The sequence below is a fragment of the Thrips palmi genome, unplaced genomic scaffold (assembly GCF_012932325.1).
Source record: "Thrips palmi isolate BJ-2018 unplaced genomic scaffold, TpBJ-2018v1 HiC_scaffold_4, whole genome shotgun sequence".
NCBI classification, from domain to species: Eukaryota; Metazoa; Arthropoda; class Insecta; order Thysanoptera; family Thripidae; genus Thrips; species Thrips palmi.
The window spans coordinates 343,895-366,764 of record NW_023144631.1 but is presented as its reverse complement, the minus strand read 5'-3'; the positions used below and the strand labels follow the sequence as shown (position 1 = coordinate 366,764).

Below are 22,870 nucleotides of genomic sequence, written 5' to 3'. Positions count from 1 at the left end.
TGAAAAAACATGTAAAAATTATTTTGATGTCTTTCATTTCATAGTTTAGTAATAGTGTTGTTTGCTTTGTACAGCTTTTATGTTGAAAAGTACAAAGAAATGTGGCCCGTACCATATTGACACAATTAATAGAAAATAAAAGTCTTGTTTTTTAAAAAATGCAATTGATGCTTTGTTTTGATGACACTACTTACCAGTTCTAAATAAGATGCTATTTATTTTATTTCAGTCCTACAGATATATGTTTTATTTCTCATAAGAAAATCTGATAGAATCAAATACTTTATAAAATGCACACATGGACATGCAAGTACTGTACACTCTCACATGACAGGAAGTCTCCTCCCTTCTAGAGTTATGTTCATTATTTAATTTTACAATATTTAATAATAACAATACACAGGAACCCATCAACAGGATTAGAGTGGCGTAACATTTTTTAATGCGAGAATTGCATTGACATCATACTATACATGGAATAGGTAGCTGCGGTGGACTGGAGCCATGGGAGGAGAGTGAGAGAGACGGGCAGTAGGGGGCGTCATACTCAGGCGACCTTCGATTTCGGCTTGCGGGTGTGACTCAAAAGTTTCGTTTTTTAGTGCTGAGTTCAGATTCGTGTCGGGTTTTGCGATCGGACTGCGTCTTGATCACCCTACCCGACGATTTATGTCAAAAAGCGGCGAAAATTCGTTTTTTCCCATTGTTTTGCCCCCTTGAGTTCGGGGTGGCGGTTTCTCGACTGGATTGCCTTCACTCACTCTAGACACGACTTTTCCAACCACCAGAGCCCATGTGAGCCACCCCATTTGGAGCCTAGGCCTCAAAACATGCCAAAATTTGGTGAAAAAATGAAAATTTTCACCGTTTTTTCGACATTTTTGGGCCATTTTGAGCCCCACATCGCCCCCTTAGGTGACCTGTATGGATAAAAAGGAGGAAGGGTGTGTAGGAAAGGCAGCCCAGCGCCGGGGCATCGACCGGGGTGTCGTGGAGGGCGGCATTGAGTCGGCAAAATACAGGATTTTATCGAAAAATTGAAGAAAATGGGGGGTCTTGGGAGGAGCCAATGCTGCGGGTCTGGCGGAGTGCTCTCAACCAGAAGCTTTGTATTTCGATGGCCGAAAAAACAGCGTTAAACGCAGCTAACGGGTGGGGTGACGGGCGGGCGGGGCTCGACGTGCAGGCACCTCCTCGTGGTGGGCCCTGGGTAGGCACAGCAAACTTGCTTAACGAGCTCAAACCTGCACATTCGCTGCCACAGCTACAGCGGCTGCATAGACCATTTTCTTCAATTTTTCGAAAAAATCCTGTATTTTGCCGACTCAACGCCGCCCTCCACGACACCCCGGTCGATGCCCCGGCGCTGGGCTGCCTTCCCTACACACCCTTCCTCCTTTTTATCCATACAGGTCACCTAAGGGGGCGATGTGGGGCTCAAAATGGCCCAAAAATGTCGAAAAAACGGTGAAAATTTTCATTTTTTCACCAAATTTTGGCATGTTTTGAGGCCTAGGCTCCAAATGGGGTGGCTCACATGGGCTCTGGTGGTTGGAAAAGTCGTGTCTAGAGTGAGTGAAGGCAATCCAGTCGAGAAACCGCCACCCCGAACTCAAGGGGGCAAAACAATGGGAAAAAACGAATTTTCGCCGCTTTTTGACATAAATCGTCGGGTAGGGTGATCAAGACGCAGTCCGATCGCAAAACCCGACACGAATCTGAACTCAGCACTAAAAAACGAAACTTTTGAGTCACACCCGCAAGCCGAAATCGAAGGTCGCCTGAGTATGACGCCCCCTAACGGGCAGGATGGCCTCCCCTCTCTCTGTCTCGAGCTGGAGCCTGGCGCCCCGCGCCAACCAATCATGGCCAATCACACGCCCCCGTTTCAAATGGCCCGCCGAACGGGAGGCCCAGGCACTCCATTGGCTAGCGGCCAGTAGCGGCCAGCCAGTCCCCCTCGATTCCGGCCAATCGTTTAGACTCCCCGTTAATTAACATACATCTCTGCCGCTGAAACGGAATCTCTATCGACAGCACTCTCACTGACTGCATCGATCTTGGCCATCTCGGCGCAACCGCCAACTGACTCCTATGTCGGCCCGCAGCTTGGTTTCAACCCCACGAGACTGACAGCGCCCCCCACCCCCTCCCCCCTCATACACTCACTCACATTCACACAAAACTTAACCACATAGAAGCACGCAATACTGTACAAATGCGCGCCTTCGAAATGCCATGCCGGCAACGGCTGAGAGGGCTGCCGCCGGCCGGACACCTTAGCAACTACTTATTGGTCCTTGGAACAATACTAGGAACAATCTAACCGAATAAATGTCTTTGTATGGGCCTGGGCCTGGCCCCACTGTGCGCGGCACGGTCCGCGTTTTGTATCATTGGAATAAAAGTGGTAAGAACCGGTTGAATGAAGCAGCAATTCGTCGGGCTCCGACGGCGTGGCTGCGGGTTGTGGGCGACAGCGTGGAAGTCTTCAGCAAGCACTTTCCCCAACACTGTGAGCACCGAGCACCAGTTAATGTGTCCTCTCACTAGCAACCGCTGCTCGACTCGGCCCTGCCCGACGACGGCGCCTGGTTCGCACCTCGTTGCGGCCGCATTTGACGACTCTGAGGAGATTCTCGCACTACGTCCACTTTCGCCCTCCAGGGTAGGAGGGAACCGTGGGGTGGGAACGGGCCGGCGTCTTGGTGACGTCATGGTGACGCCGTGGCCTCTTGGTGACGTCCAAGCGGCATCTTGCTGCCGTCTTTGGTGGCGTCCTGGTGACGCCGTGGCCTCTTGGTGACGTCCAAGCGGCATCTTGCTGCCGTCTTTGGTGGCGTCCTGGTGACGCCGTGGCCTCTTGGTGACGTCCAAGCGGCATCTTGCTGCCGTCTTTGGTGGCGTCCTGGTGACGCCGTGGCCTCTTGGTGACGTCCTGGCGGCGTCTTGGTGACGTCGTGATGACGCCTCGTCGTTGAAGTGCACCATGGTGTGGAAGGGCCCCGCGGGGCTCCAGCGCGTCGCTTGGACACGGCCCCCTTCAGCAAGGACAGGAGTCGTCCTTCTGCTGGATGGGGCTGCGGTCCAAGCGCCACCTGCGGCCAGCAGCAACAACAACGACAACAACATCCATTAAGTGATACCGTTCCATCCAGGCAGGTGGACAGTAGAACAGAGAAGTCCCTAGGCAGGCCACCATGACGAGGCCGAAGCACACTGTCAACTGAAGTGTGTACTGTGGGCTGAGTACTCTCTTTAGTTTACAGTGTGGTGTACTTTGGTACTCACGCGGAGCGCGGGGCCGTTCGCTATGCCGTCTCCATGAGGTTGCTGTTGTGATGGCGGCCCAGGGGGTTGTGGTGGTGGTGGTGCTGGTGGTGGTGGCCCAGCCGCTGCGCCAGCTCGTGCATCACGTCCCGGAAGATGACCGAGTCCACGTTCTCGCCCAGCATGTAGAGGAGGAACCAGTCGCCCATCTTGGAGCGGCGCACGATGGCGTCGATGTCGTCCCGGTTGATGAGGCGGTAGCGCATCCGCAGCAGGTACACCTGCAAGACGAGGACGAAGGGGGAAAGTAGCACTTTTTGCCGTCTAAAAGGGGCAAAGTGTTCTTTTCTCGCCAATAAGAGCAGCGTGCCGAAACTCACCCGTATCCTGGGGCTGGAGATGATGAGCAGCCGGTAGAGCACCGTGAGGAAGCTGAGGGCGCCCAGGATGAGGAACCAGAACCACAGGAACACGTAGATCTTCTCGTTGACCACGTTGAGCGGCAGGATGCAGACGGCGTCGTGGCGCTCCACCTCGCCGGACACGCCGAACTTGTGGAAGGTGCACTTGGTCATGCGGGGGAAGACGAAGACCAGCGGGTCGATGCGCGTCTCCTCGTCGCTCTCCATGAACTCGATGACCTCGATGCCGAAGCGCAGGAAGGCGCCGTCGAAGAACTTGTCCATGAGGAACATCTGGCCTGCAACACGCACAGGGCTTGCTTGAGCACGGTTTGAACGGCAGGCATGCGCTTTCCGGTGCCGTGGCGGCGCGTTAGCAGGACTTTTGCAGGGCGAATGAAGTGCTCTTTGCCGACTCAGGGCAAAGTGTTGATGTTTGCCTACCTTCCGGGCGGCATGTGTATCTAACGCCCCACCACCACCACACCCCTCTGGATCCGCGCCTGGCGTGGAGGCGGCCCGGCGTGGCGAAGCCACTGCCTTGGCTGCACCCCGCCGCCGCCGCCGCCGCCGCCACCGCGCCGCGCGGACATGTGTCGCCGCTTTGTATCTGTCACGGCGCCAAAGTTATAGACTCGCGAAACGCCGCTTCGGTCGCTTCGGCCCTCGCGGCGTGGCGGCGGAGGCCCGGCTTTGTTTTGATTTCGAGGAATCTGCCGCCGCGCCTCGTCGCGCCTCGCTCCGCCCGGCTAGGCCGGCCAGGCCCGGCGGCGCGCCGAATCCCTGCTCCTCTTGGCCGACACCACCGCGTCGTGGATCGTGGACCGCGGCGCGGTTTCGCGGACGCGGCTGACTTAATCGTTTCCGAGTGTCCGCGTCACGGGTGTCGTGTTTTGGGGCCCATTCTTCTTGTATTCACCGTCCACCCGTTTCAAGAGCATGTTTTCGGTGGACGGTGGACAGTGTCGGGGAACCTAGCCCGCGGCCGCGGCTCTGGTTCGGCAGTCTGTTTCCCGCCAGACGCGTGCGCCACAGCGCGGCAGCCCCGCGGCCTCCACCCTCCGCGCTCCGCCAGCAGGCCACGGAGTAACAAACGACGCTGGCGGCCAGGGCAGGGGTTCAGGACAGAGCCCTCGTCGGCCTGTCTCTCTCGCACCCTCGCGGGACGCCCCGTGAGTGCGAGAAAGAGAGGCCTTGGAGTCAGTCTGCCGGCGCGCGGTTCAAACACCCCGCGGAGGGCAGGTCGACGAGGACGGCGACGGTGCGTTTGATCGGGGACACAATAATGCCGTCAGGCCGGCCTGTTTACAGTGAAGGCGCGGATTTATCGCGAAGCGCTTCTTTGCGTCTTTGCCGCGGAACAATCCAACACGTGTAAAGCAGCGGGGGGACGCTGATTCCCAGCAGCGCTCTCGTCGCTCTGTCTCTCTCGCACCTGCAGGGTTCGCCCGACGAGTGCGAGAGAGACAGCGCGACGACTCTCGGAGTCAGTCTGCAGGCCGTGGCGGAGCGCGACGCCGCCGTCGGCGAAACGCGAAATTTAGCAGACGCGTAGCGCCGCGGGGCCGGCGCCCTCGCCCTGGACCGTCTCAGAGGCGACAGCGCTGGCGTGGGTTCGCGCCCGCCCCGCGGCCGGGGCGGAAAACCGACAAAACCGACCGCCGACGTGTACCCGTACTCACCGACCACGTTGCCGAAGGCGAGCAGCTCGCAGAGGTAGTACCGGTACGCCCACCAGTTGTGGTAGCGCAGGTTCTCCCACAGGTAGTCCAGCAGCAGCTTCTTCTTCTGCTTCTTCTCCACCTCGGAGCAGATGCCCACGTCCAGGTCCATCATGAGCGCGTGGATCTTGCCGCCCTCCCAGTTCTTCCACAGCCACCGCGGCGTGTAGAAGAGGATGGCCTGCAACAAGCGTGGCAGCGCGCCGTGTGAGGAGGTTGGTTCCGGACAGTGTCCCTCTCTCTCGCACTCATGGCACGCTCCACTGGGGCGCGAGGGTGCGAGAGAGAGGGCCTTTGCCTTTGAGAGGACGGCGCCGTCATTCCCGCGCGACGTCTGCATTTGCAACGCCGCCTTTATTGCGTCCAGCCTTTGATCCCGGCACTAGAAAAGCCCCCCCCCCCCTCTCCCGCAAATTCAAGAGCCGCACGCGCGCGCCGTCTGATTGGGCGGTGCGCGGTCCGCTCGGCCGAGGGGTCTGGGTACATTAGCGCACTCAGAACGGACCGTAAATATGAAACGAGTCCATAAAGGCCGAGCGGCCGAGCGGCCGAGCAGCGCGTGGAGCAGCGCGTGGAGCAGCACAGGCTGACTGACCTCGCCGCGGCGCCCCTTTGCAACATGGTGCACTTGTCGGCGCGGAGCCGAATCAAGCCGAAAGAGCGCGGCCCTACCTTCGCCGTCAGCGCCACTGGCCGGCCGCGGCGCCGCGCTCCCCGAAGATCGGCGAGTTACCCATCGCGTTCCCTTTTATACTGACCTATAAACGCGGGCAGGCAGTGGCCGGCGCGGCAGGCACGGCACGACAGATATTCGTCAATGTAAACCAGCCCGGCCCGTTTTCATGGGGGTAAAATGTTTTCAAAATGCGCCGGCCGTGTAAGCATGGCGGCGTGCCAGCGGATGCGGAGTGCGGAGTGCGGAGCAAAGCGGAGGGGGCAGGGCAGGGCGCGGGGCTTGCTGACACACGCCCTGCACGCCCCGCACGCCCCGCACGCCCTGCACGCCCCGCACGCCCTGCACGCCCCGCACGCCCCGCACGCCCCGCACGCCCTGCACGCCCCGCACGCCCTGCACGCCCTGCACGCCCCGCACGCCCTGCACGCCCTGCACGCCCTGCACGCCCCGCACGCCCTGCACGCCCTGCACGCCCTGCACGCCCCGCACGCCCTGCACGCCCCGCACGCCCTGCACGCCCTGCACGCCCCGCACGCCCTGCACACCGAACGGCTCCACGACACTGGGAGGCCCCAGCCCAGCCCCACGTCGGAAGATGTCGCTAGCTCCGCAAACACTCGCCAGTCAGTGGTTGACGACATCTTCCAAGGTGGATTGATTGGCCGATAGATAGCGCTGGCGCCACCTGTGACCGGTGACCGGGCCAGCCGAGCGCGTCCGGAGCGGCGAGGGGGTGGGGGACGTCACCCAGCTGCACCAGTGGCGTGGCAACCCATAATCGCCCTGGCGCCCGACGGCCAGCGCATAGGCAAGCCCGCCCGACTGCGGCGTCGAGCGGGTTGCATGGTCAATTTTACCATTGCCACTAGAGGCTGGACCACACATGATCGTATGCCATTTCGGGCCCGACCCTCGTTAAAGCTTTTGTCTACAGGAGTGACTTGGAGTGACGCGGCGCGCGAGCCGCGATTTCTGTTTTTATTTACTTCCCAAACCGCGCGCACTCGGACCAGCGGAGGAGGAGCGGCAGAGGCAGTCGACTACGGGCGCCGCCGTGGTCTGCGTGTGTGTTTGCATGTGTGTGTGTGCGCGCGCGAGTCTGTGAGTGAGTGTGTGTGTGTGTGCGCGCGCGCGCGCGTGTGTGTGTGTGTGTTTTGGTTCACGTCTGTTATGATGCCCAAATGACTTATGGGCGCGATGGAATAATGTTACTTTTATTTTTTTCGCGGCCGTGCCCGGCCGCGCCCGGCCGCGCCCGTGTTGTGACACGTGCTCACTGGCGGTGGTCGAGGAGGCCACGTCCGAGGCCCGTGCCCCTGGCCCACCTCCACCTCCACGACGACCTTTTAGGAGCTGGGCAACGGCAACCCAGCAGACCCCCAAACCGGTTCATGTTTAATGAAAAATGCGAGTATTACGACACCCGCAACCCCCACCCCTGGGCCCGGCGGCCTGGCCCTGGCGGGGCTCGAACCAGGAACGAAAGGTTTACGCGCGACAGGGATGGGCACTAAGGACAGAGGGCAAAGGCAAAGGGAGGGAGCACCAGCAGGCACACTGCTAGGCTCGGGCTGCAGCGCGGACTCGGACTCGGGTCGACTCGCATCACGCCTCATCCACCTAAATTTAGAGCTTGTGAGGCTTTCTCCGCCGCCACGCCGCGCCACGCCCGCTGCTCCCTGCGCCTCGCCCCTCGCTGCCGCGGTGCTGCCGTGCTCAGTGTGTTCTCAGGCCGGCCTGCCGGTCTTCAGGTCTTTACACTGGGAAAAAAATTATTTAAATTGTTTAGAGTGCAGTGCCGTACCGTTAGGCGGGGGCACTCTGAAACAATCGGTGACGATTGACTAAACCGTAACGATTGAAGAACGCTGAGGGCTGGGCATTAGATGCACTGTAAATGTCTTACGGTGCAAGGCTGCACCAACATATTATGGTGGAGATTTTCTCCATAATACCAACGAAATTCGTCAAAACATCTATAAGGTACAGTGGATTTTCAATGGTATGTTACGAAGTCAGCTGCACCACCATAATATGGAACATTTTCACCATAATATGGAGAATCTTCACTGTACAACATTTAGAGTGTGATTATAATCACTAGCACTGTTAGCGTTCAGCTTGGAGCCCTGTCAGCTAGAGGTTCAGGTAGCTGCGTTAACGGTGCAGGCTGAAATCTTGTTTAGCGCTGCGCTCTAGATGTTTTTCTCAGTGCAGCCCAGCCGAAGCCCCCGTGCACGCCAAGCAAACCCTCTCTGTCTTTGGCATGCCGTGGACGCGCGGGCGTAATCGCTATGCCCTGTTCTGCAGTTCGATTCCGCAACCAGTCTGTAGCTCTGTCTCTCTCGCACCCTCCGGCACACTCCATGAGTGCGAGAGAGACGGAGCGAGAAGTGCGGGCGGCGGCATCGCTCGACAGACCAACGCGACTAGGATAGCCACCCCACCCTCGTGTCGCGACTCGCGGCCGGAAGTCGCGCTGCAGCGAAGTGTCGCGCCTGAAAAAAGAGTCACCCGTTAAAAATACAAGGCGTAGTCTGTAGTCTTTTTTGTTTTCGGTTGGCAACCCCGCGCTCCTTGGCTTTTCTGGGTCTGCTGCCAACCCGATGCAGTTGCCATTGTGTGTCGGAAAACCTGTTTTTTAGGGTTCAAGGTTCAAGGACGTATGTAGCACCCGTCAGGTTTGCCAACCTCAGCGCGCTGCCCTTTTGGCACTGACAGGTAGTAGGTGGATTGCGATAAATTTCAGTGACACTCCCCTTAAAAATTTTCTGCGCACGCCACTGCCTACGTGGCGACACTGCTTGGGAGTGATGCCCTTTCACACACTTCTCACCCGAACCCCTTGAGGTGTCCTATCCGCGGCGCGCTGACGACAAAGACACCAACCTCCAAGAGGGCTGTTGTGGCTAGCCGTTCCTCAACGAATCGCTTATTTACGTTACTGTGACCCGATCCGTGGCCGGGGCCCTGGGCCTGCCTCGGGCCTGCCTCGGGCCTGCCTCGGGCCTGCCCGACTAAACCGGCCGGGTGGAGACCGTCGTCGCGTGCGTGCGTGAGGCTGTGTGTGTGTGTGTGCGTGCGTGCGTGTGTGTGTGTGTGTGCGTGTGCGTGTGTGTGCGTGCGTGCGTGCGTGCGTGCGTGTGTGTATATGCGTGTGTGGGCGGAAAAGGGTGATGGCTCGCGAGGAGCGGCCGGCCGGGGCTAAGAGGATCGCTATTGTGCGTGGATTGTGTGTGAGTGAGTGAGTGTGTGTGTTATGTGTAAGTGTGTGGGTGAGTGGAGTCAAGGCTACAAAACAGAAAGTCCGCGTCCTCCGTCCTTGGCACGCAAATAGAAAAGCGGCGGGTCCAGTGGGACGGTGCCGCTGCCCCGAGCCAGGCCCGAGCGACCCCTGGTGCCGCCCCCGCCGCCTCCACCGCCCCCACCAAGACGGCGACAAGTGCAAGGCTGCTTAAATAAAAGCGTGCAAAATGCAGATCCACCGCACGGCGCCGCGCGTGACGGCGACCCAGCGGCCGTATGCATTTAGAGGCTGCCGCCGACCCGCCCCGCCCCGCCCCGCCCCGCCCCGCCCCGCCCCGCCCCGCCCCCGCAATGCGGTGCAGCGTGCAGCACACGTGTCCGCCGCGCCCGCCTCCACGAGGGTTTATAAACGCAGCCATTTGTATGCCTCGGGAGGCCCGTCCTCGCCGTCCCCGCGCCGCCCCTCCACCCCCGCGCCGATTTGGCATTAGTCCGCCCCCGCGCCACAGTGGGCCAGAAGACCGGTGGAGGCGGCCAAAACTCTAGACGCGTTTTGAGCTCCAGAGTCGCTGAACATGACTCGAACCGAACGTGTGACCCCACCAATGGATTCCTTGTTCGAAGAGCAATCCATTGGTGGAGTGACACGTTCGGTTCGAGTCCTGTTCAGCGACTCTGGAGCTCAAAACGCGTCTAGAGTTTTGGCCGCCTCCACCGGTCTTCTGGCCCACTGTGCGCGCCGCCCCCACGCGCCTGCATGCACGCGGCGCGTCGCAGCGCGCAGTGCGTTAACGTACGAGGTGCGCGTGGCCGCCGACTCGGCGAGGACCACGTCGACGACCGCCACGCGGACGGCGCGCGAGCCGCCACCGGTGCTGCAGACTGATATCGTCGCGCTCTGTCTCTCACGCACCGATGCTGGACGCCCCATGAGTGCGAGAGAGACAGAACGACGTAAACGACTCTCGGAATCGGCCTGCTGGGGTGTCCGTCGAGGTGTCGCGGGCGAGCTGTAGGGTGGCTTGGAGCGCGCCAGCGCGCGGACCTTCAAACTCGAAACAGTCCCCCTGCGTGCTGCCGTGTGCTCCCGAATGAAGAGCGATTCTTCACTGTCTCTGTCTATTCTTGGGTCAGAATAGTTTTATTCTAATATTTAGGATCACAGGGTAAGAACAAAGACTCAAGTACCAAAGGGGAATACTCCAGAGAGAGATTTATTATTCATAGGTTAGTTGCATAGTAGGGACATCAGGGTTACAAGGCAGTGACACGAATAGTTCTCATACCCGACTTCTGGGCGGTACTTCTCTGTCGCACTGCAATGGAGTGCCGTTTGCGCGCGACAGCAGACTGATTCCGAGAGTCGTTTTCGTCGCTCTGTCTCTCTCGCACTCATGGGGTGTCCCGTATAGGTGCGAGAGAGACAGAGCGACGAAAACGACTCTCGGAATCAGTCTGCAGAGACGGGGCGACGAAGGGACTCTTCTGAATCGCTCGGCTGCAACAGGGCAAGCGTGGCGTCCGAGGGGGTATGCGCTCTCTGAACCTGTGTACCGACTATTACGCTATTACGCTCTATTACGCCACAAATTAATCGAAATTTAGCTGAAAACGGCCTAAAACACACCAAAATTGATAAAATTTTGACAATTTCGGCTATTACGCGACTATTACGCGACTATTACGCGTATTATTACGCGTGCTATTACAGATAGAGTGAACCGACTATTACGCGAGTGCATACCCCCTCGGTGGCGTCCGTCCGCGAGCCGCAGCGGCCAGGCCGGCCGGCCAGCGCGCGGGGCTGAAGGCCCTGAAGGCCCCTTCCGAACAGCCTCCCTTCGTCCCGCCTCGCTCGCACTCGTGCGGTGTTCCGACGGGGTGCGAGAGAGACAGAGCGACGACACGCTGGGCTGCCGTCTGATTCCGAGCGCTGCTTTCGTCGCTCTGTCTCTCTCGCACTCATGGGGCGGTCCGTAGGGGTGCGAGAGAGACAGAGCGACGAAGCAGTGTTCGGAATCAGACGGCAGCGCGGCTGACCTACTGACCCCCGCGCGGGAGTCTTCCACAACAAACAGAGCCGCGAAGCGAAGAGAGGGGGAGGGGAGGGGGTTGCTTCTCCTCAGCCCAGCCTCTCTCTTCCTCTTCCTCCTCATTTCGATGAATGGAAATTGCAAGAGTGGCCACACAGATTCGCAGAGGCAGTCTCTGAAAGTGAGGCCTTCCCTCACCCCCTTCCCTTCTCTCCGTCGAAGAATCGCTCGAGAAATTGGCTAGCCTCAAGCCAGGGCCTTTCATGCCGGGACTGTTTTGCACTCTTCCGACGGGAATGCGAGGACCGTTGGGGTAGGTAGACGGAGGCCGCGCGCGCTTCGTGGACGACACCCCAGAGAGGTGTGACGTCACACTATTTTGAGACCTGTCTGTCCGATCGGGAGCGCGCGCTTCGACACGCTTCGGGGCGGGGGCAGGCAGGAGGAGTGGGGGGGGGGGGGAATCGTAAAACGGCGCGCCGCGTCGCGGACTTTCCTAACCTCACTCTCATTCTGGGCCACGCGTGCCACGCCGCGAGCCACCTGCCGCGGCGCCGCGGCCGCGGTGTGCCTGCACTGCAAAGCGATTTCCGAACATAGCTCTGTCTCTCTCGCACTCATGGGGCGTTCCTTGCGGGTGCGAGAGAGACGGAGCGTGCCGAGCCTCAATGGTGGCCGCCCTGCCGCCCTTCGCCCTGCGAGTCCAATGAGTCGATCAATCTATCGCTGGACGCTGCCCCCCCCCCCTTTTTCACCCCGCGGCCGTAAACACCTCGAGCTTCTCGACGGCGGCCTCCTCTTTGATGCCCGGCATGGAGAGCGCGGGCGTTTTTTTCCGGTTCCGATTTTCCTTTTTCCCCTCCCTTATGAAAGGTAAAAGCAAACTGAACAATAACTCGCTGTCATAAAAATGCCGCTCGAAGCCTGCCACGTCTAGACGTCGTGTCGGCCACCTCAACAAGACCCGCCCCTACAGTGTGGTGCTCTTTGAGGCCGCGCTGCTAAACAAGCCGTCACGCCGCGAGGAGAGGAGAGGAGAGGTGCGCGGTCAAAGTCCGACAGCAGCGCACGCGCGTAGTGACGCAACAAAAACGAAAACAAGAAGGCAAACGCTTCCGACGTCGGTGCATCGCGCGAGTTTTCAACTCTGCTTTGTGTGGCAACAACGACCGGCAGCAGGGTGAAAAGCGAAAGCCCGAGGCGGAGCCGATAATTCATAAAAGTGTCACGGGGATGTTGGTGGCACAGTGGAGGGCAGGTGCCGCGCGTCTCCGCCGCCTACAGACTGATTCCGAGAGTCGTTCTCGTCGCTCTGTCTCTCTCGCACCTATACGGGACACCCCACGAGTGCGAGAGAGACAGAGCGACGAAAACGACTCTCGGAATCAGTCTGCTGGGTGCGGACGGCCTGGGCCGCGGCGTGCATCTGGCGATGGCTATCACCGTCCGGCCGAAAGGCCCGTCCCGGCTGCCGAAGGGCCTCTAATGAAAGGCAGCGCGACGCCGTCGCCGACCTGTCACCGCGTCGCCGCCCGGCTGGACGTGCGCGATGACGGCGCCGATGACGGCAGCGGCGACGCGGCGCGATGGGACGCGAGGCCGCCGTCGTGGCGGACGCGCTAACCAAGCCAATCAGCGTGCGCGGGGTTGATTTGCTCGCGGCCGACGGCGGCCACCTGTCCCCGCGTCGCTGCGGGAGCCCCTCCTGGTGGTACCGCTCCACGTTTGGCCGCGCCGTGCCACAGTGGGCCAGAAGGCCGGTGGAGGCGGCCAAAACTCGAGACGCGTTTTGAGCACTAGAGTCGCTAAATGGGACTCGAACCGAACGTGTGACCCCACCAATGGATTCCTCGTTCGGAGAGCAATCCATTGGTGGGGTCACACGCTCGGTTCGAGTCCCATCTAGCGACTCTGGAGCTCAAAACGCGTCTCGAGTTTTGGCGGCCGCCTCCACCGGTCTTCTGGCCCACTGTGCGTGCCGCGCCGCGCCGCTTGCCGCCTTTGTGGAGACGCGTGGAAAAGGCGTCGTCCTAATGAACGCTCATTATGAAGACGGATGCCGCGGGGCTGGCACCCGTCGCCGCGCTGTCTCTCTCGCACCCACGCGGGACGCCCCGTGCCGCGCGAGAGAGACAGAGCGACGAAAGCGCTGCTCGGACTGCCTCCTGGCGGGGCGGTCGTTCATATTCCGCGCCGTTCGATCGGCGCGCCTTGCCGCCACCGCATGCAGCCCGTTACTCAGCCCAGACACATTCGGATTGAGTTATCGCGGCGGCCGGCTTGTGCCGCGGCTCGAGATTCAGGTTCAGATTCATCGGGCTGCTCGTCGTGGGCTCTATCGGAGGCGGCGCGCTCGGGCCGCTTTGTCGCTGACGGATTGAGTCGCGCTGCAGCTTCCTTGGCAGCGGACTGATTCCAAGAGTCGTTTTCGTCGCTCTGTCTCTCTCGCACTCATGGGGCGACCGCTTTAGGTGCGAGAGAGACAGAGCGACGTAAACGACTTTCGGAATCGGTCTGCCGCGGGGCGCTTTTCTCCCCCGGACGACGACGGACGACGGCGGGCAGGTGAGAGTGAAAAGGGGGAGGGGGGAAGGGCGGCGGGCGACCGCTTTACGAGCAGCCCTGGGGTTGACTCGTGTTTCGTGTGTGGCGCGGTGTGGCGGTGGCGGGGATCTCTGCTGTCCATCAGTCAAATTGTGGGGCACCGCGCGTCATAAAACGCACATAACGCCTCCCTGGCCGGGCCCCGGCGGGGCGCGCCCCCCGCGGCGGGCCGCGACGCCGAGGCGTGGCGGCGCGTCTAGGTCTAGGCCTATGAATAGGCCGGCCTGCTCATGCCCATGGCCCTCGCCGCCCTCGCCGCCGTGGAGGAGCGTCCAGACGCACTAGGAGCGAGGCGACATGCTGAAGCAAAGCCACGGCCGAGAACGTCGCGAGTTTCGAGTTCCGGCTTGAGAGCGACGCATTGGCGGCGGCTATGGGTGCACGGCAGGCCGTGCTGGCCGTGCCGCGCTGAGCGCAGGCCAGCGCTGGCCAGCGAGCGGCACTTGTGGGTGCTCCCCGGCGTCGCTGTCGCTGCGAGGGAGGCGACGCGGAGCGGGAAGTCGCGCCTGCCGCCTTGCCCCAAGGGCCTTACGCGGAGCCCCTCGGGGGGCGCGGGGACGCGGGGGACAGGTCGGCGCGCGCGCTTGGGGCGGCTTGGGGTGGACGTGACCCTGGCTACAGCGGCAACCTCAATAGCTCAAGCGCGAGGGCCGAATGGGACGCGGACGAAGCTCCCGCTCGTCCTGGGTCCTGGGACGCATCAATTATTACGTCATCGTCGACGTCATGCCCGCGTGCGTGCTGAGCAGTGCGGGGCCTGGACTGTAGACGACCTAACCGTTACCACGAGACCTATGTGGCCTCGGCCGGACTGGATCTATCGCTCACCTGGAAGAACAGGCAGAAGCACACCCACTGGTAGTAGCCGTAGTACTTCCGGTCCTTGCCCTCACGGCCCTCCCCGCGGGCCGACATGTCCACGCCGGGGTAGGGCACCTCCTCGCCCAGCTTCTTCTTGAAGGACGTGCTGATGGTGTAGGTGGAGTGGATCCAACAGTACGTGTTGAGGACGTCCTCTGGAATGTCCTGGAACAGCGGAGACAGACAGGACGGATTCAGTGGGCTGTCGCGGCTGATCCGATCGCTCCTGTCTCTCTCGCACCCATGCAGATGCAGGGCGCCGCACAGTGGGCCAGCAACCGGCGCAGGCGGCCAAAATTCTAGACGCGTTTTGAGCTTCAGAGTAGCTAAATGAGACTCGAATCGAACGTGTGACCCCACCAATCGATTGCTCTCCGAACGAGGAATCCATTGGTGTGGTCACACGCTCGGTTTGAGTCCCGTTTGGCGTTTCTAGAGTTCAAAATGCGTCCAGAATTTTGGCCGCCTCCGCCGGTTTCTGGCCCACTGTGCGCCGCGTGAGTGTGAGAGAGGCAGAGCGACGACAGCGTCCCTTTCCAGGAGCGCAGCGCGGCGAGTGCGAGCGAGTGCGGCGGCGGAGCGCGCCGTGACGGCAGGCAGCCGCCGGGTGGCAGCGCGTCCGTGTCGGCGCAGTGCCTACCCGCCAGGCGCTCCAGCGGGCTCGCTGCGTGACGGCGCGCGCGCCCCTCCACCCCTCCACGCCGTGGAGGGAGAGGGAGTCCACGGCCCGCACCCCTGTCGATCCATTCCGCCACCGCAGTCCCTCTCGCACCCGTGGAGTGTTCCGCAAGGGTGCGAGAGAGACAGAACGAGGAGTGCGGGCGGCCGAATCTTTCAGCAGCGCCCGCATGCGCCGACGCCGAAGTTTGCGAGTCCGAGGTGCACGTCGACGACGTATCGAGGTATCGGACTTGGCCGACTCGGATCTGAAAGTGAGAGTGCCTTCGCCGCACGGAGTGCAAACACTTTCACCCTTCTTTATCGGCGACCCCGCCTCCCCGGTGGGCAGACGGCCCGCCCCGTGTTCTCAATTTGCAGAGGCGCCCGGCGCCCGTCGTGGGGACGGCTGGGAAGGCCAGGACGGCCAGGACGCGCACCACTGCACCACCAGGGCGGCCGGCAGCAGCGGGCCTGCCGGGGAATTCCAAAGAGTCGTTTCGTCGCGCCGTCTGTCTCTCTCGCTCCCTTGCGGAACGCCGCGCGGGTGCGACAGGGACAGCGCGACAAAACGACTCTTCGGAATCACTCTGCAGCAGGCAGTGCCCGCGGGCTTCCGGATGTAACAAGGGCCTTGCGACGTGGCGCTATGCAGTTAGTGAGCGGCCCGGCCCGGGGCCCGAAGCGGGGCGGGGCGCGGCGGGGTGCGGCGGGGCGGGGCGGAGCGGAGAGGGCCGGCGCCGGATGTGACGCGGCTTCGGAATGGCAGCGATAATGCGTCGACGGGGTGCTCCACCCTCGCCGCCCCGCCGCCCCGCCCACCGCCTCACCTGATGCTCGATCGCCGCGCCCACACGGCCCGCCCACACGCCCCGCCCACACGGCCCGCCCACGCCCACCAGTGGAGGAGCTGATTGCGATGCCCATTGCCAATCGTTCCGTTTCCAATAAGCCGCGCGCCTCGCAGTGCAGGCCGCCAAGGCAGCGCTGCAGGTCGCACCCCTCCCCCTCCCCCTCTCTTGGAGCACGCGGCCGCTCGGCGCGACAAGGCGTGGCTGCACATGTGGGGCTGCAGTGCCGTGGCAGTGCCGCTGCATTCGCCTCGAGTCCACAGCGCCGCCGCCGCCGCCTTGCCAGTGTCGTGGCGCCGCCGTTTGTGCGACCCCCTCCCCCCCCCCCATTCTAACTCTGACCCGGAACAGAGGGCCGCCGTTTGCAGCACGTAATGTTGCAAAGTGCTCGGTGGCGCGGCGCGGCCGGCAAATGTTGCCGGGCCAAACGTTTGGGGGGCGTTTTGAACGAGGAACTGCGGCTACGGGCGGGGCGGGGCGGGGCGGGGCGGGGCGGGGCGGGCGGGCGGGGTTGGACGGAGCGGGGCAGGGGCAGGGCGTGGGCTAACTCTGCGGCGGCGTGCAGAAAGACACATTGCACTCACTCCTCTCTCTCTCTCTCTCTCTCTCTCTCTCTCTCTCTCTCTCTCACACACACACACACACACACACACACCGAGGGCTGGCACAGAGAAACAATTAACGCCCTCTCTTACCCGCTCCCCCTCCGCTCCGCTTCCCCAGTGCGTGCTTAAATTCAAAGCAAGTGGAATCATCGATATTCTCCCTTGTTGCTTTTTTCTTTCTTTTTTTTCTTTTTTCACGTCCGTTGCCGGCTGCAGCGCGGCATTTGGGACCTGCCCGGGACACCATTTGCTGGCTCATCAGCGAAATTCTACTGAGTCATTCTCGTCTGCTTCCCCGCGGGCCGACCGGAAGTACAGTCACCGCGCTAAGTGGCGCCGCCCCCGCGTCCGCACACCCACAGACACACACAGACACAGGCACACAGACAGACACACACACACACACACACACACACACACACGAGATTCTATGATTCGCGTACACAGCGCGGCCCGTGCCAACACGGCCAACACGGCGGGGGTGGCAATGCGGTGGGGTGGGGCTGGCGGGGCCGGTGGGGCGAGGGGCTCGCTGTGTTACTCGGCCAATAACCTGTTGCTGATGGATTCATTGGACCTGCCGTGGCTGCTGTGCCGTGCGGCGCCGCGCTCGCCTCCGCCAGCGAGGCCGTAATCAAGGAGGGGTGGGGGCAGGAAGTCGCTGCAGCAGCCGCCCAGCGAGCGATTCCGCAGAGCGCTCCGTCTCTCTCGCACTCATGGCGCGTGCATCGAAAAGGTGCGAGGGTGCGAGAGAGACAGCAGCGCTACGGAATGCTGGTCGGAATCAGTCTACTTCAGCGGCCGGCGTCCTCGCCAGCGTCGCACCCCGGTCGACAAGCTCGTCGACCCGCAGCCCCCGCGCGGGTCGCGGCCATGGAGCAAGTTTGGCCAATTTGTCGCGGCTGTTCGCCGGGCCGCGGCTCGCAACGCTCATTAGCGTGCATGACGCTCGAAACGCTCGCAACATTAGCAACGCTCGCAACGCTTGCAGCATCAGCAACGCTCACAGCACTCACAACGCGCAACGCTCACAACGCCCGCGACACTCCTAACTCACACAAACGCTCACAACGCTCACAACACTGGCAACGCTCACAGCACTCACAACGCGCGACGCTCACAACGCCTGCGACACTCCCAACTCAGACAACGTTCGCAACGCTCACAACGCTCGCCTTGTGGAACGGATCCGCGGCGTGCCAGCGCCAGCACGCCGAGCACGGCGTGCATGAGGAGGACGCGCCGCTCGCGCCGCCGATGCCGGTCATTGTCGGACAGAAATAAGCGTGGAGTATTCATTTTTTTGGCGCGCCGCTGCGGCGTCCGGGGAACGGAGCGGAACGGCGTGTGTGTGTGTGTGTGTGTGTGTGTGTGTGTGTGTGTGTGTGTGTGTGTGTGTGTGTGTGTGTGTGAAGAAAGACGCAGAAATGGGGCGAACCAAGAGGAATAAAGGGGACGGCCTCTTGGCGCGCTTCGCCGCTTCATTGCGTCCGACAGGGGCGACTAATTAGTCGTGTCAAATGATTGATTTTGTTTGAACAAAGATACATCTTCCGAGAATGCGCGCTTTATTGAGTCGACTCGCTCTCGCGCGCGGAAGATGAGAAATTTCCCGTCCACTCGCTGACCCAAGCACACCAGCACCGCTGCACGCTTTGTTAGTTAGTTTGATGGATTTCGCGCGCGGGGTTGAAATTCCCTCCGGAAGGGAAACTCCGCGTGCACCTGCACCCTGACGCACAACCACCTCGGCGGCACGAGTGGCCCAGATAGGCTGGCCTAGGCCGTGCACTGCAGGGCCTGCAGGGCGGCGTGGCGGCATGGGGCTGGCGCGGCGGGCCTAGGCCAGCCTAGGCAGGCCTGCACAGTGTTTTGCCAGCCCCAACGGCCTGGCCCGGCCGGCCGGCCAGCGCGGCCTGCCGTCGTGTAAATCATGGAGGCGATGCGGAGCGGCGCGGCCGGCAGGCTGATTCCGAGAGTCGTTTTCGTCGCTCCGTCTCTCTCGCGCCTTTACGGCACGCCCCGTGAGTGCGAGAGAGACGGAGCGACGCTCGGGATCAGACCGGCGGCGCAGAGTGTCGCTCCAAACGCATGACGGGTTCCGTGTTTACCGGTGGGGCCGCCATTCGCCATTATCGCGGGCCTAGCCTTTCAAAGGGAAGGCCCGGGGATACCCCGCGCGCGCCGTGAGGTGTTCGAAGTCAGTTGCGCGGGGTTTGGCCGGGCCGCGCACACCGGCGTGGAAAGGAGGCCGCCTGGAAGAGTCGCAAGGATTCGCACTTCGCCGCTGTCAGCTTCCCCCCCCCCCCCCCAGACCTGTCTCTGGATCCGCCCTTGCGCGCACTTGCCTCCCCCCACGCACACACCCGGCGGTCCAGCCAGCAGACTGATTCCGTGAGTCGTTTTCTTTGCTCTGGCTCTCTCACAGCTACATCAGGGAACTCCCCACAAGTGCGAGAGAGGCAGAGCGACGAAAAGGACTCTCGGAATCAGTGTGCAGGTCCGCGGCCCCGGTGGCGCGGCGGCCGCGCCGTGTGTTTTGCTTGACGGCGACCTTGACGCCGCGACCGCCACTTTCCCCGGCACTCTGTATTCCGCGCGGCGCGCGACCCCGACCGCCCCCGCACCGCCCCCGCACCGCCCCCGCTCGCCGCCGACTCCTGGGGGACTCTTGGGGTGGCCGCACGACAAGTGTCGCCCCGCCGCCACCGCGGAGAGGGAGAGGGGGAGAGAGAGGGGAGAGAGAGAGAGAGAAAAGAGAGAAGAGAGGGGAGAGAGAGAGAGAGACAGAGAGAGAGAGAGAGAGAGAGAGAGAGAGAGACAGAGAGAGAGAGAGAGAGAGAGAGAGAGAGAGAGAGAGAGAGAGAGAGGAGAGAGGAGAGAGAGAGAGAGGGGGGGAGGGGGATGCAGCAATATCGGCAGAAAAAGTATAAAAGTGGCAAGGAAGTGTGTGAGTGCGCCGCGCTCGCAAAGACCTGAGGATTGTGCTCCGCGCGGCGCGGCCCGTTGGATTCATTCCCAACGGGGTGAAGGTCCTGACGGTCCTGATGGGCGCAGACCTGGGCGTGCGGCGTGCGAGCGCGGGGGCGTGGCGCGGCGCGGCGGGGCAGCCGGCACTATAAATACGTGCAGTGTAGTGGCCCGCCGGCTTGGGCTTGGACCGCGTGACCATGCGCGAAGTGCAAGGCGGTGCATAGGCTGCGCGCCGCGCGGGAGTGCGGCTTTCACACTTTGTATTGTGCCCGCCTTGACTTTACACGACCAGCAAGAGGCCAGAGCCGTTTGTTTTGTCGTCCGGCAAGAACAAAGATTGCTGCTTCGGCAAAATAAACGATGAAAAAAGCGATTTTTTTTTTGGCGCTTTGGCGACGGCAAGGACTCGTGATTGTTCTGTCACAGCCCCTTGTACAGTTAAGTTCACGTCACGTACTGCTCGGTGTCATCTCGTCCCTAAACCCTGACCGCGGAGAAAAAAAATAACTCACGAAAAAAAAAGACCGAAACAATGATCAATCAAATCCGCAATCCCTCATTTCGGCACCCTCTCTACCTCCTCTGGCCGCTGCCGCCGCTGCACCGGGATCGTGTCCGGTGTCATTTCTCATCCCGGAAGGACCGGCGCACAGTGGGCCAGAAGACCGGTGGCGGCGGCCAAAACTCTGGACGCGTTTTTAGCTCCAGAGTCGCTTAAAGGGACTCGAACCGAACGTGTGACCCCACCAATGGATTCCTCGTTCGGAGAGCAATCCATTGGTGGGGTCACACGTTCGGTTCGAGTCCTGTTTGGCGACTCTGGAGCTCAAAACGCGTCTAGAGTTTGGGCCGCCTCCACCGGTCTTCTGGCCCACTGTGCGACGCCTCCTACCCAAGCACCAGACCACCATCGTCGTGGTGGTGGCCCTGCTGAGCCGAAGCCTCGCCTCGCTCTGGCCCACTGTGGCCAGCCCCGAGGACGCCGTCACCGTCAGTAGCGCGACGGCGCGATGGCCCGGGCCGAGCATGGAGCATGGAATGAATTAAATTTGAGGTCGATTTGAGGGCAAACGAGCGCAGCGGACGAGAGGCGCTGGACACGCGCCAGAACGCGTCCAGCGGACTGATTCCGAGAGTCGTTTTCGTCGCTCTGTCTCTCTCGCCCCTATACGGGACGCCCTATGAGTGTGAGAGTGACAGAGCGACGAAAACGACTCTCGGAATCAGTGTGTCCGCGACCACGGCCACCACGTCCACGACGCCCACCCCCTCGCAGGGCCTTTCTTTTTACTTCCCGCATCATAAAATCTTTGTTTATCTGCGGCGGGATAAATTGGCAGAAAAATTGGTGCCAAAAAGCCGAAAGGCTTCCGCCTCTCGCGTGGGCTTCGCCGCCGTGCGAGTTCGATAGCTCGATTCCGTGTTATTTTCAATTCCCACTGCGGAAAAAAAATAGTTGAAGGCCTGGCGTCGCGGGGTGTTGAACCCACGCGCGACGCAGCCCAGGCGAATCGCCCCCACCCGCCCCGCCGCGGCGGTGGCCAGACCGGGCCAGACTTGGTGCAGTGATTGTAATCTGGATGACGTTTGGCACTTTGACGGGGCGAGGGGCGGCGGCAGGGGGCGGCGCACCGGTCGGCAGGTGGAAGTGAAAGCAGAAAGCCAAACGCACTGCGGCCGGCGTGGCGGCGTGGGCGGCGACGACAGTCCCCAACTTCTCGCTATGCGCCAAACGTGATTTAATCCCCCTTTGCCTGATTTGGGGAAACACTTTGCAGTGTGCCCCACTAAGCTTCACTTTCCCCCGTCGGTCGGAAGAGACGTGTCTGCGGAGCGACTTGTCATGCCCCGGCGCCACGTGCTCTGGGGGCGGGGAGGGGGGGGGGCGTCGCCGGCATCGGGAACGAGGGGGGGGGGATCAAGATCCGTACCCGTACCTTGGTGTGCACGCAGTCGATGGGGTTGCCCACGTACTGGCGCGTGGTGACGATGAGGCTGAACGCGACGAGGATCATGACGGTGATGCTGTAGTGCAAGCGGAAGACGGGCGCGTCGATGTGGATGTGGCTCACTTTGATGAGGTTCTTGAGTCCCCGGAAGATGTCGAGCATGTCGCCGCACCTCAGCCACAGCAGAGGGCGTTGGTGGGGGTAGGGGCGGGGGTAGGGGGCGGCGACCCTCCGGTACGACGCGGTGCTGCTGCTACCCGCCGCCGCGCGCCGCAGCCACCGCAGCCGCGACGCCTGTCGCTGCAGCCAGGTGCAGCAAGCCTTGGCCAGCCGCCGGAGTGTCTCCAGCGCCTCCAGCGCCTCCAGCGCGCCAGGGGCGGGTCGGGGCGGGGGCGGCACGGGTCACCAGGACCGCGGCCTCCGCCGGCAAGCCGGGCACGCCGCCGCCACGGCCGTCATGTCGTCGTCCTGAGGGCCGGCTGCCGGTGGAGGCCTGCGCGAGTCCTGCCTCGCCGTGGCGGTGTCCTCGACGAGGCCCTCGACGGGGCCCTGGCGGCCCTGGCGGCCCTTGCCCTTGCGGAGGTCCGCGTCGTCCGAGTGGGCGCGGCGGTCACTGCGCCGGCCATGGCCGCATGGCCACGCTCGGCACGCTGCACTCGCGGCGCGCGGCACGCGGCACTCACTCGCGGCCGCGCCGACGCATCGCACTTTGCACTTCACTTGCACACGGGCACCACGACGGGGGAACGACGGCCACGCGGAGCGACCGGCGTCTCACTCGGAACGCCAAATATCCGCGCGTCCGCGACTGCACGGCGACGGCACGGCGACGGCGCACAGCTCTCCCTACACTGCACACGCTGCGCTTCGCGACGCTCTGCCTCGGCAGCGACTCGCGACGCCCCGCCCAGACGACCAGACGCGCAGACCGGCGTCTCGAAGCACGACGCCGCCGACGTTGCCACCGACGTTGCCACCGATGTAGCCACCGACACTGCGCCGGCCGGCCGGGGGAGCACTGTG

The 22,870-nt window shown here is 62.0% G+C and overlaps 1 protein-coding gene across 1 annotated transcript; it reads right to left on the bottom strand.

The window, feature by feature from the left end:
• Window positions 1–1,489: 1,489 nt before the first annotated feature.
• LOC117650043 (innexin shaking-B) lies at window positions 1,490–22,054 on the bottom strand. The gene is made up of 6 exons (XM_034393307.1): window positions 21,836–22,054; window positions 14,780–14,977; window positions 5,354–5,573; window positions 3,651–3,970; window positions 3,292–3,551; window positions 1,490–3,098 (listed from the first exon to the last, which is right to left on the bottom strand). Exons 1-5 carry the CDS (start codon window positions 22,007–22,009, stop codon window positions 3,312–3,314), a joined length of 1,152 nt encoding a protein of 383 aa, XP_034249198.1. The 5' UTR covers window positions 22,010–22,054; the 3' UTR covers window positions 1,490–3,098; window positions 3,292–3,311.
• Window positions 22,055–22,870: the final 816 nt, after the last annotated feature.